A 14,125-nucleotide genomic window follows, 5' to 3' on the forward strand; every position below is an offset into this window, starting at 1 on the left:
CTTACTCAGGTTATCCATATATATAATGAAGGATAAAATAGCCCTGTCACCTGGTACTCTGACTCCATCTTTGTGTGTTAGCCCCTGGATCCCCATAATGAGAGCACAAACATATTCATAGTGCTCCCCAAGCTAAGCCGGCACCAAGCCCTGGAGATTCCCGCACCTGAATACAGCAATCCTAAGTAAGCTTCACACCTGGCATGCACTGCGGCAGAGCAGTTCACCAATGTCAGGTACTCACTTAATGATAACCACATATAGCATGAGCTTGGTTCACGGATTCCCACTCCTTACACTAATCTATCAAGGGCACGTGCCAAGCCACGGCACTGCCCAAGTACCTCTGCACATTTTGTACCCCCCAGTTCTGGTGCTGCCATGTAAACAGTTGTGAATGCTACTCTAGCTTGTTAAATATGAAGCACACAGTTCTCCTTACCCCTGGCATGTATTCCATAAAGATAGTAAGAGTCTTCTCTCCCTTGTCTCGCAGGCAGCCATAATACTGTACGATTCTTTCATGATGCAGGTTCTTCAGAAGCTGGATCTCGCATTCCAGAGCACTCACCTCCTGTAGGTTCAAGAAGAGTGTGTGGTAGGTCACAGATTGGATCCAAAATATGTAATCCAACACTTGCAGTAATAGATCACAAATTTGTAAAATAGCTAACTTTCAAACACAGGAATGGACAAGCAATCAAATACCTTACTACCTGCCCCTAACCAAAGGCATGCAAAGACCTTTCTCTAATCCCCTCCTTCCAAGAAGCCAAAGCTAGCCCCTATGCCCCCCAGAAGCAGATTCCAGCCTGTAATGTCCCCCTCCCTCAGGAGCAGACATTTTGGGCTCATGTGCCCCTTGCGTTTGGTGGAATAAATCACAGATGTCGGGCCCTGTTTTGGGTTTGCCCGGTCTTTGCTTTTTGGTTTATCGCCCCATATTCCCTGAGGGGCTGTGGGGTACTTTTGCGGCACTTTGTCTTGTTGGAAAACGGGTTTTTAATCAGTGTGTACAGAGAGTCCATCTATTGTGCGTCCGTCTCGTTCTCTTGCTAGGCTCCGCCCACGCTCATCCCCTCTTCTAAAACAACAAACACATTTTCACGGATACTCTGGGGTGTATGCTGGTGTGCTAGGTTAAAGAAGTGAACTAACCTTGCTAGTTTCCGGACTGTCCGGGTCAAATTGGACCTGCTTGGCTGCCAGTTCTCTTCCTATGTCCACATCGTAACACAGATAAACTCTTCCAAATGCTCCTTGACCCAAGAGCTTCCCCCGAAGCCAGTTTATTGGAGCGCTCGGAGCTGATAGATAAAAATGGGAGACAAGTCAAAGAGCAGAACAGAGGTCCTGGAATTCACAGCAATAAAATAGAGATAGTCAACAGATCCACCTCCAACTGTTGTGAGAGATGTAGTTCTAGAACATCTGGAATGCTACCCCCTCTCCAAACCTACAGACGAAGGTCAGAGGAAAAGCAACATCACTGCTATATGATAACAATACTCTGTTTTATAATTCAAACATTGCTGTATTCACTTTTTTTTATTTTATTATTCTTTATTTTCAGTGCGAAATGTATTGCTTTTACAAACTTTTGCCGCAACGGCAATGGTAAAATATCAACAGTATAACATGGTACATTTAGGGTATATTCAGGGTACAATTTGGCACATGTTTTTGGTTATGGCAGGGCTGGTGGGTTGTAACGGTATGTAGTCGCTATCTAGGAGGAGTGTGTGTGTCACTCTGTAGTCACTGTCACCACTAACTTGGCCTGGTTTGTATTGTGGGCAGTGGGTATCGGGTCTAGTGAGGCTGGTATTCGTTAGTGTCCTCTACCTGGCGATAGTCCTGGGGTATTTCCCCGTGTGTGTTGCAAGGCTTAGTGTGTGCTCCTATGGAGTGGTCGTGTAGGCTTCCGTCATGTGGTGACTCGCTAGGTTAGGTCTATTCGTGGGTGGTCTAATTGTGTGTGTTAGATCCACACTATAAAGGGTATGGTTAGGGGGAGTCCGTATATGCCCGTTTCGGAGCCTGTGGAGGCAGCCTATCGGTACTGTCTGACTATGGCTTTGCTAAAGTGAGGCGTTAGTGAGTGCGGAGTCGCTTGGGTGATATGTGGGCTCCATTGGTTGCTATTACCCTGTAACCCAGGGGCTGGGGGGGGGGGGGGGAGGGTAAGAGGGATGTTCGAGCTCCGGAGTGTGTGTAACCCATCTTGTGGTTAGAGTTTGGACAGTCTGAGATATAGTGGGATTTCCTGTAGAACTAGAAATGTCCTGTTTTTCAACCGGGGTAGTATTCACTCTTTTAATATGTAACAAACTGTTTTTAACAGTACGGTCTACTTTAGGGTTTATATACTAAACAAGGAATTCTGGTGAACTAGAAACTGAACAGGACAAAGTAGATCATTGGAGGAATTTTTCTACAACGACTGTCTAGAGCAGACCAAATCTTTTTTTTGGACAGCGACCAAATTATGTACATGTCATTGGCTTTTCGACCCATTCTTCAACTTCAAAATAAAGTACACAATTAATTCTGGAAACACTTTAACTAGTGTCTGACAGGGCCTGAAATGGCAGTGCTGCTACAGTAAACAATATACTGTAATTAACTTGGGGCCTGATTAATGTGACGTGCCTGTTGCCGCCAATAACAACACACTGAAATAGCTTGGTACTCCATACTTGGCCTGACTGATTGGTGCTCCTTATTGGGCCTGTAAATTGTAGTACATAAACCAGTTAGATATTTAATTTATCGGTAGAATATTCTTATCGAACTAGGATCATAAAAGCAAAACAGTCCCTTATGAGATTTTTGCACAGCCTGATGGCAAACTAAAAGGTAACTATTGGTTGTGCTTTTTTTCCCTTTTAAACTGGTTTTTAGTCTTCAAATTACATTTAATTTTTATGGCCGGGAACAAGATGAAATAAGTAGACATTCGTTCTTCTCTATAATCCACACCTTAACCATGCCCTGATCCGCCCCATATATACAACTTGCTGCTATTGTAAAGATTACAAAAATATTTAGGGGATTGGAGTATCCATCTCCTCCTTACATTTCATGGATACATTCCTCTCCTGCACACTCAGGGTGTTCTCACTGTCCGCACTGCGTATCCGACTTCGGGTTTCGTGGTATTGTACAGTAAGACCCATATTTTCCCCATTGCTGCTTAGGGAACGGCTGGATGGCACTAGGGTGAAGAGGTTCCCTTGAGGACGACGAATCCGTGGAAATGTCCTACGACCTAGGTAGAAGTGTAATAAATCATTTTTAGAACTATCAAAAGAACAACTTATAACAGCTAAAAGAAAACTATTACCCAACATAACTTTTAGGATGAACATGCAGCAGCACACAACGTGTTTAGCATCCCTCACATACCAGTGCACAACATGAAAGGTCCTCAGCCCCCACCACGCAGGATCAAGAATCCACAGACTCTCTCAAACAGCAGTACACAAAATAAAGGATCCTAAACATTTCCAACATAACATTTTTTTCAATTGATAAGATTTTAGATGAACTTCTCACAGACAGAACTTACCATCGTTGTAATCTTTGTGGTGAACAGACACGTGGTATCTCCGTGGATAGGTCCCTCCCTTGCCCGCCCTGTCACAGAATTGATTCTCGCGATCTGGATTAGAGGAAACCGAGACATGATTCCAAAAGACAATCTTATGGTACTGAGAACATTGTGATATTACACACGATATATGATTTGCTCCACACTTACCCGAGAAGTCCTGTCTGTTGTCTGGATAACTCTGTGCTCTAGACATACGAGACTTTCTGAAGCATGGGCTGAAAAATGGAAATACCAAGCAGGGTTTCAGAAAAATGGCTTGGATTTGACAGGTAGTTTTAACAAAAAAATAAATAAAAATATATATATATATTTCTAAGTGTGATGACCATTTATAGTGAAAGCATACCAGCTTATAGAGAGCAAAAAACGGGTCGCAAGAGTATTCTGAGATTTCAGCTGCTGTCCGTTCTCAGAATACTCTTGCGACCCGTTTTTTGTTCTCCAGACGTGGACCCCTTGCTCACGGTGCCTAGAGAGATATCAGCTATGCCTCACTGATGATGCCTAACAAGGCTGAAACGATCGTCTGGGGTTGCTGTGTCTCTCGTGCAGAGAGAACTTGCTGGCATTTCGGATCTGGACTGCCCGTATGGGTGGGACCAGTCTGATATGCTTCAGATATGTTCTCTCTGTAATGGCACAAGATGAGCTAAAACCAGCTTGAGTTCTGAGCGGGGACCCACCGAAGGGCAGGCTATTTCAGCTGCTGTCCGTTCTCAGAATACTCTTGCGACCCGTTTTTTGCATACCAGCTTATAGGTCTATGTGATGGATACAAGTAACATTAATGACACTTGTTTACACTCTATGAAATATTTAATAGGACAAGGTTTAAAAATGCATGTTATACTCTACTAGCCCAGTCTTAAAAGTTACTAGCCACTTGAAGCATGGAGGATCCATGGCAACCTCACCGGGGCTAAATTTTTAGTCACCAAAGGCTAGTGGTTAGTGGAAATGTTAAGCCCTGATAAGGATGTGCATATAAATTTGTCTATATAGACGCTTTCTGTATGACGCATTTAAAGGAACACTATAGGATGGAAACGTTGCTGCTCCTTTTCTTTTGAACACCTTGAGTGCCTGGAAATTTTATTTTTGTCTACTATACATTGTCTCCCTAAATATAGTATAATATTACTTTTATTCAAGTCTGCAGCTGCTGTCTCTACCCCTGATCTGCCTGCTTGGCTGACATCATCAGAAGTTATTATAAGAGCCAATCACAATGCTTTCCCATAGGATCAGCTGAGACTGTCAAAGAGGCAGATCAGGGGCAGAGCCAGCACAAGTCAAACACAGCCCTGGCCAATCAGCATCTCCTCATAGAGATACATTGAATCAATGTATCTCTATGAGGAAAGTTCAGTGTCTGCATGCAGAGGGTGGACAATGAAGACCAGTCACACTGTGCAGCACTGCCACAGGAAGCACCTCTAGCAGCCATCTGAGGAGTGGCCGCTGGAGTTATCACTATGCTGTAATGTAAGCACTGCATTTTCTCTGAAAAGAGAGTGTTTACTGCAACATGCCTGAAGGGAATGATTATACTCACCATAACAAATACAATAAGCAGTAGTTGTTCTGGTGACTATAGTGTCCCTTTAAGGAAAGGATTCCCAGGTAGTTGTTCTGTATTTACCTGTCCTCTGATCGGTCTAGAGACTGGCAACTGCCGGACACAGAATTCTCTGTACTGCTCAGGGGATCCAGCATCTGAGTAGAAAGTGACCAGTGGAGGGAGGGAGAGAGAGAGAAACAATGACGTGGTGGAAAAACAAAATAACAAGATAAGTGAAGAGGGGAAAAAAATAGTGAAATCATACACACAGTACATGCCGAGTGTTACTCACAAAAGTGTGAATTGTTGGGAATTCCAATTCCAAAAATCTACAATAACCAAACTGGGGGAAAAAAAATCTTCAGTTCAGCAACATCCCATTGCAGAACTCCCCGGAGTGTGAGCAGATACAGTAACATCCCATTGCAGAGCTTCCCTGAGTGTGAGCAGATACAGGAACACCCCATTATAGGGCTCCCCGGAGTGTGAGCAGGTACAGTAACACCCCATTAGAGGGCTCCCCGGAGTGTGAGCAGATACAGTAACACCCCATTATAGGGCTCCCAGGGATGTGAGCAGATACAGTAACACCCCATTATAGGGCTCCCAGGGATGTGAGCAGATACAGTAACACCCCATTATAGGGCTCCCCGGAGTGTGAGCAGATACAGTAACACCCCATTATAGGGCTCCCCGGAGTGTGAGCAGGTACAGTAACACCCCATTATAGGGCTCCCAGGGATGTGAGCAGATACAGAAACACCCCATTACAGGGCTCCCCGGGTGTGAGCAGATATACAGTAACACCCCATTGCAGAGCTCCCAATGTTGTAAGCAGATACAGTAACACCCCATTAGAGGGCTCCCCGGAGTGTGAGCAGATACAGTAACACCCCATTATAGGGCTCCCCGGAGTGTGAGCAGATACAGTAACACCCCATTATAGGGCTCCCCGGAGTGTGAGCAGATACAGTAACACCCCATTGTAGAGCTCCCCGGAGTGTGAGCAGATACAGTAACACCCCATTGTAGAGCTCCCTGGAGTGTGAGCAGATACAGTAACACCCCATTATAGGGCTCCCCGGAGTGTGAGCAGATACAGTAACACCCCATTGTAGAGCTCCCCGGAGTGTGAGCAGATACAGTAACACCCCATTGTAGAGCTCCCTGGAGTGTAAGCAGATACAGTAACACCCCATTATAGGGCTCCCCGGAGTGTGAGCAGATACAGGAACACCCCATTATAGGGCTCTCCGGAGTGTGAGCAGATACAGGAACACCCCATTATAGGGCTCCCCGGAGTGTGAGCAGATACAGGAACACCCCATTATAGGGCTCCCTGGAGTGTGAGCAGATACAGTAACACCCAATTATAGGGCTCCCCGGAGTGTGAGCAGATACAGTAACACCTTATTGCAGAGCTCCCCGGAGTGTGAGCAGATACAGTAACACCCCATTATAGGGCTCCCCGGAGTGTGAGCAGATATACAGTAACACCCCATTGCAGAGCTCCCCGGGTTGTGAGCAGATACAGTAACACCCCATTATAGGGCTCCCCGGAGTGTGAGCAGAGACAGTAACACCCTATTATAGGGCTCCTCGGAGTGTGAGCAGAGACAGTAACACCCTATTATAGGGCTCCCCGGAGTGTGAGCAGATACAGTAACACCCCATTATAGGGCTCCCAGGGATGTGAGCAGATACAGTAACACCCCATTGCAGAGCTCCCCGGGGTGTGAGCAGATATACAGTAACACCCCATTGCAGAGCTCCCCGGGGTGTGAGCAGATATACAGTAACACCCTATTGCAGGGCTCCCCAGGTTGTGAGCAGATATACAGTAACACCTCTGCTGTATGGCACCCCGAGTGGACGCGAGAAACAGTATCACCCTTACTATCCGCTATGGAGCACCAAATAAATGTGTGTGCTCTGCTGCAGGACTGTAGTACAGAGTAAGGTCAATGTGCCAGAAAAATGAGGTTCAGAAAGACTGACAGATTGTCGGGAAGACCCAAACAGAGATTGTGTACATGTTGTGTACTGTGACACTCACACACTGCTCATTGGCCTCTGGTATAAACTCCCCCTCACTATTGATGCTTGTGTAGGATCCTTGCCGTGCGATCCTCTGCTGCCTCTCCGGTACATACCCCGGAGGTGGGGAACTGCGGCCAGTGTTCTGAGAACCTGAGAAAGGACAGAGTAGGACAACACATATAATTACATCATCAGATAATTATACAGTCAATGCACAGCATGCAAAAAGGCAAGCAGTGCACTTAAACGGTAATACTCTATTAACCCCATGATAGTACTACAGAGCCCAGCAAAGAATCTTTCCCATCTCTGGCACTTGATTGTTAACCATAACAGACCACAGCACATGTTCTGTTTGTTATTTAGTGTAATAACAATAATACGAGGACCTGAAAACAATTCAGTAATATTCCATTGATATAATATTGATCTTTACACATTAACGGGCAACTCTTAGCACCATGACAACTTCATTGATTACAAGTGGCTGTGGTGCCTGGAGTCTGTATGTGCAGCATTTGGCTTTGAAACGCAGCATATACAGAGACTAACCCCTTAGCTGCTGGAGGTGTAACTTCCTCTCTCATATAGTCAGTTCTGTGCAAAACTGGTGTCTGATGCCAGCAAGCAGAGGTGGCACACACTTCCCTCCCTTCACGCTGCCCCTGTCCTCCCTTCAGTCTGTCCTCTCTGACGTCACTCTCAATCTGGTGACAGGGAGTGATGTGTTGATTTAAAATTGGAGGTGGGCGCACCTAATCAAGTGTAATGCTAACTTAGAGGTAGGCAACCTTTGGCACTCCGGATATTGTGGACTACAGTTCCCATAATGCTGGCAAAGTATCAGGGGAGATGCAGCCCACATCATCTGGAGGACCGAAGGTTGCCTACCGGTACCTCTGCTCTCACTAAAACCAGTGTTTTATTAAAACACTTTGTCTTTGGTTGGAGTAACCCTATAAAGATACAAACACCAATAAATAATAACCCACTCTTTCCAATTTTCTTTTCCATTATTACAGCAATGCCAGTGTTTATAAATTACAGTATAATGTTTACAAAAAAACAGGAATTGCAGATTTTTCAGGGAATAGAAGCAGAGCTGGAAAAATAAATTAAATTGGAGAATATCTGTAACCGTGCTATTTTGGCCCAAATTTTGCTTTCTCATGTGGATTCTACCTAATTCCTGGTTCCTTGAGTACGCACAATTTTGTTTTGTTTGAATTCTGGAGAATTTATTGTGTTGTTTTATTCTCTTTTTTTTTTATTAAAAGGGTTGAGAGATGCATACAATGAATAAAACATGGTAAAAAGGAGAACCAAAGTGTTTAATTTAGGTATAAGCATGAAGGACAAAGGGTACAATATGTCTATAGCATAGCAGAATAAAAAGCAGTTTATATCCCTCATTGTAAGATTTTATTTGAAGTGAATCAGTCAACCTTGGAAATAAACACAGTAGAGAATAGGCTAACATTATGCCAACAATGAAATATAAACAAAGGAGCCACTTGTGACAATCAGATGTATAATGTGGCATCCTGTACTCTGTAAATGTGGCCTTCCTCACGTACTCTGAAAATGTGGCCTTCATCGCGTACTCTGAAAATGTGGCCTTCATCGCGTACTCTGAAAATGTGGCCTTCATCGCGTACTCTGAAAATGTGGCCTTCATCGCGTACTCTGAAAATGTGGCCTTCATCGCGTACTCTGAAAATGTGGCCTTCATCGCGTACTCTGAAAATGTGGCCTTCATCGCGTACTCTGAAAATGTGGCCTTCATCGCGTACTCTGAAAATGTGGCCTTCATCGCGTACTCTGAAAATGTGGCCTTCATCACGTACTCTGAAAATGTGGCCTTCATCACGTACTCTGAAAATGTGGCCTTCATCACGTACTCTGAAAATGTGGCCTTCATCATGTACTCTGAAAATGTGGCCTTCATCACGTACTCTGAAAATGTGGCCTTCATCACGTACTCTGAAAATGTGGCCTTCATCACGTACTCTGAAAATGTGGCCTTCATCATGTACTCTGAAAATGTGACCTTAATCCTGGACTCTGAAAATGTGGCCCTCATCACGTACTCTGAAAATGTAGCCCTCATCACGTACTCTGGAAATGTGACCCTCATCCTGGACTCTGGAAATGTGACCCTCATCCTGGACTCTGGAAATGTGACCCTCATCCTGGACTCTGGAAATGTGACCCTCATCCTGGACTCTGGAAATGTGACCCTCATCCTGGACTCTGGAAATGTGACCCTCATCCTGGACTCTGGAAATGTGACCCTCATCCTGGACTCTGGAAATGTGGCCTTAATCATGTACTCTGAAAATGTGACCTTCATCCTGGACTCTGAAAATGTGGCCTAATCATGTACTCTGAAAATGTGGTCTTCATCCTGTACTCTGAAAAGTATTCCTCTCTTACAATCGCGCTCACACACCCTGTCTGCTAACCACATATCACATCCTCTTTTCACCGACACAATGCACACCTACTAACGCTCATTTGTCCCAACCTTCACCAAAACGGATATCAACAAACCAAAAATATATAAATACAATCTTTCTAGATGCTTTAAATTGAATATTTAAAGTCTGGGTTTATTGCTGGTCTTTCAAATTTAAAATGAAGATCTGGCAAAGGTGATCTTGCACGTTTAACATTCAGCAACCACCTGATGTTGGGAAATTTGTCTTTGGGGGGGGGGGGGAGAGGGGGACGGGTGGGAGCTGCAGGAGATTTTCTGATGCGTGCTGAGGTTCTAAAGCATTTCACAACTTTCTATGCCTTGTAAAGAAAGGTGAACTACAATAATGGGAGAAATCCTGTATTTAATCACAAAAATAACTTGGTTTTCCTTTCCATTTGAGATTGGAGCGCTTTTCAATTCAAGATGCATATATGAGACAGTTCATCTTAGTGGTGAGTTTTACTCTGTCTGTGCCATAGAAGTGCCTCTAGTGGCTGTCATACTGACAGCTAATGAAGAAGGACTTAACCCTTTAATGTAAACATTGCAGTCTCTCAATGGTTAAGAAGACAGGGACCCTTCATCCAGACCAGTCATTGACATGAAGTGGTTTGGATGACTACAGTGTTCCTTTAACCCTTTTATGACAGATGAAAAGCCTAGACAATTAGGATATATTGGGATTTGTCTATCCTGTGTCATAAATCTTCATGCGCTAGTCGTCCATCCAAACTGGCAACGCTGCCACAGCAATTAGTAGGTGCCAATGCCAATGCCAATACCACGAGATTTGTGAAAATGTACTCACTGACTGACAGGTGACGGCTGCGGCTCTCTGCCGGGTGATAGGCTGTGCTAACATCCCCCACAGACTGCGAGGACTTTATCCGCACCTGTTTCTGAACACCCGAGTGTGGTGAAGGTACCTGGATGAAAGAAAGAAAAGGATTAAATGTGAGAAAGATTGACAAAACTAATTTAGGCAGGGTTTCTTACCCTTACCCCATAATTCTGCTTTGAAAATGTAAGAATCTAAATAGCTAAGAAACAAATGAGTAATGCCAATAGCTAAGTACCCCTAATACTTTGTGTTTTGCAGAGTAAAAACATTTTTCTATATTTTACATGTGGGATCTAAACAGCTAAGATCTAGGAATTCAAGCAAATCTATAATAAGTACTGTATATCCATATTTTCTAATGCGATTAGGGGAGCTACAAGATGTTAGAATGACTTTCATGCCAAAGAAGAAGTCCCTGAAAGGGAGTGAAATGTACTCACGTGGTTTCTGTCATTAGAAAGAAGCAAGATGCGAAGACTTTTCATACTGGAGCTGCGGTCTAAGAGATCCACGGCTTTGTCAATGTCATCCTGACTTCGAAGAGGGATGGAGAGCTACAAGAAGGAAGAAACAGAGGTGACTGCTGGCACAGAACTATCCCCATCTTGAAGGGTATCTTGAATGCGTTTACTAGTCTGTGTTACACAGTTTCCTAAATGCCCAATGGCACAGCACGATTCAGACTAAAACTGCCAACTACCTGACTCGACTGATGAGGATAAATGTTCACGGTGTCATTTAAGCAATAAAGTTGCTGAATCTATATAAATTAGACAAGATTTTTTTTTTCTTTTTCATAATTCCAATTTTGCCTAAAGTGAATTTTGCCTAAAACAGTGTCCCAAAGCTACAATAGGGTTTGAATGTGGGCCAACTGTGTCTGTGATTCTAAGTGTTCCATTATAGATGGATTGCTTTCCTATGACATAGAAAAGATAAATATATGTACCATCAGGGGGAGGTGGGGGGGGGAAACATGTAAGGCTGCGGGTTCATAATGCATCCTAGGTCTACTAGCGTCTTTTTAAGGTTGAATATACAGTGTGAACTGTTTACTACAACAGTGATACACTGCACAACATTATAATAATATAATCCATTTATTTAAGGTTGAAGAGCACGGTGGGTGACGGATATTTTTTATTAGGATCAATTCAAATCTGAGCATGCAAATAATGAAAAAAATAAATAAAAATGTCTTCTTGTTGTAAAACTGGCATTATTCAATTTTTGTTTTTTTCTTTTTACATACAGGGAGCAAATGACTGCATGTGTATCTGCCTTATTCACAATGAGGTCCTGGACATCACACAATTCCTAATGTGTGGTCTCATGCTGGATATAAACAAGACGATCGGACTTGACAGAATTCCATTAGCTAAAATGACGCAAATAGATCTGGCACTGCAGAATTTGTTCGGTCTATATAAATAAATAAATAAATAAGAATAGCTTCACAAAATTCTACTTGGGCCCAATTCAGGGTCCACAAGTGGAAATGTAAATAAAGCTGTAAAAGAAAGCTGCACTGAGCAACTGAGTTCAGGAGGAAGCGGCCTTTAAACTCAGACGGAAGCAGCCCCTTGCACTGTTGTGACAAGATAAACGGGATTTCAGCAGCCCAGCTGGGAGCCCACTGGATAAACCAGACTGTGATTGGTTGTAAATGCTGAGCTGACCCTCTGAACACATCCTGACAGCATCAAAAATGTTCCCTGGACAACTCACAGCTTATGCTTTGCAAATCATTGTAATTGTATATTACAGTACCCTGTATCCCTTTGCAAGAGTACAAAGTGACACTCACTTCATTATTCATGTAGTGGAGGTCCAGCGGCTGTCCAAACACACTTTTCACTTTCAGCTCCACGTCTTCATATTTTACAGGCCGGCTGAATTGTAGAATTCTGTAAGAATTATATTATAATAAGCCACCAAAAACGGGAAAAACTGATCTTTTTCTGGTCCCAACAAATGATGCCCTTTTAACATGCTATATTTTCTTAAATTACTGTCCCATATGGTTATTGCAACCCATGTCAAAATAAATGAAAACAATAATTTTAAAAAAATTGGATCATTGGTGGCAGGGGCATTGGCAGGCGCCCGCAGAGCCAAATCATTCTGAATAAACATATTTTTGCACTACACACATATAATCACATACACTTTCAAAATTTACACATAACTACACATGCCATTACAAAACAGACACAAAAGCTGTAGTGACACGTAGCCCTTTAACGCTACTAGCAGAATACACATATAGTTAGAAGACATGAATATAATTTTGATTTATGACTCCATCGTCCAGTTAATATTATACGGGGAGCCTCCTTTCCTCAATATTTATTTATTGGGGAGGGAGGGGTGTTGGAGAATTCTGCGCGTACAGAGAGTCAAATGTAAAATCAGCCCTGTGTTCATTGTGCCTTTAAAAAAAAATATATGGTTAAAGCATTGTCGTCAAAACTTTGCATTTTACTAACTGGGCACCCTGCGTGCATCTGTCCATAACAGCTGGAATGACAAAGGGTAGCCTCTATTGGCACGAAAGAAAGATAACAAAACAACTGAATTTATTAATAATTTAAAATAAAAATAAAAAGATGGATGCGAGAATAATATTCTGCACGGTACATGGGCTACAACAATGCCTGAGACATAACAGAGAATATTCGCAGAGTTGTATTTATTAAATCACCAAAGGTGCTCAAGCAATCTAGACATTCCTGGGCATCAAACTATTGATTTTCATTATATCACATGTCTTATTAAAGCACTGGCAAACACTCGGGAGTTAGAAGATCGGATTTGGAGCCACCATTACTGGTTTTAAAAGTCTAAGAAGCCTCACAGCTATACATATGCTCAAACATGTCACCAGGATCAATACTCTAAAGAGTTCCTAAGTTCACGGTTTCCGGAGTTTGGCCAGCATTGAAATAATAATAGTAATAGTTTCATGATCAATCCCTTTTAGCTTCCCCCTCCTGGTTGTAACCATATAAGAGATCACGTGTTGAAAGCCAATGAATGTTCCCATTAATATAACCTGCTGTAATTTAATCCTTATATCTGACTATTATCGAGTTTCATTCAGGCATTTGGAAGACTAAGCAGACCTATATTTTCCCCAGAACTTTGCTGGCAAAACTTTCTCTGTGTTTGTTCCTCTCCCACTCCATCAAACCAGGACAAGTTAGTTCCATTAATAGTTCTCAAATACATATCTTTGTAAAGAGAGGAAACCACAAGGGGCATTCCTAAAATATTCAGCCCTATCCGCCGCTAGACTCAAACGGTTGGATGAACTTTCCACCTAACGCGGGAAAGGATTTGGAAGCAGAACCTGCACCAGGATTCATTTTCAAGAACAGCATTGGGAGTCCTGAACCAGTATTGCAAGACTTCCCGGGCAACATAAATCCTTAATGTTCGGTCTCCAGCTATCTTAAATATTTGTGGTTAAATCTGGCAGCCTTCAATTAACCACCAGGCTACTTCCCGGCTCCTGTCTGAAACTGCAACCCCGTTCGAGGGGGAGGTCACGTTAGGGATGCAGCTCACAATCAGGCCATTCAG

General features: G+C 43.1%; 1 protein-coding gene across 1 annotated transcript in view; it reads right to left on the bottom strand.

Annotated features, from left to right (window-relative positions):
- The window catches only part of MAP3K3 (mitogen-activated protein kinase kinase kinase 3), a 48,877-nt gene that overhangs the window by 5,842 nt on the left and 28,910 nt on the right, over positions 1-14,125 (bottom strand). The window contains exons 4-13 of the mRNA XM_063459413.1: positions 12,348-12,447; positions 10,981-11,094; positions 10,508-10,625; positions 7,234-7,367; positions 5,259-5,332; positions 3,764-3,831; positions 3,572-3,664; positions 3,080-3,271; positions 1,159-1,307; positions 443-574 (exon numbers count right to left, since the gene is read on the bottom strand). Of these exons, the coding sequence (XP_063315483.1) occupies positions 443-574; positions 1,159-1,307; positions 3,080-3,271; positions 3,572-3,664; positions 3,764-3,831; positions 5,259-5,332; positions 7,234-7,367; positions 10,508-10,625; positions 10,981-11,094; positions 12,348-12,447 (1,174 nt within the window). The remainder of the gene's footprint in view (positions 1-442; positions 575-1,158; positions 1,308-3,079; positions 3,272-3,571; positions 3,665-3,763; positions 3,832-5,258; positions 5,333-7,233; positions 7,368-10,507; positions 10,626-10,980; positions 11,095-12,347; positions 12,448-14,125) is intronic.

The sequence above is a fragment of the Pelobates fuscus genome, chromosome 6 (assembly GCF_036172605.1).
Source record: "Pelobates fuscus isolate aPelFus1 chromosome 6, aPelFus1.pri, whole genome shotgun sequence".
NCBI classification, from domain to species: domain Eukaryota; kingdom Metazoa; phylum Chordata; class Amphibia; order Anura; family Pelobatidae; genus Pelobates; species Pelobates fuscus.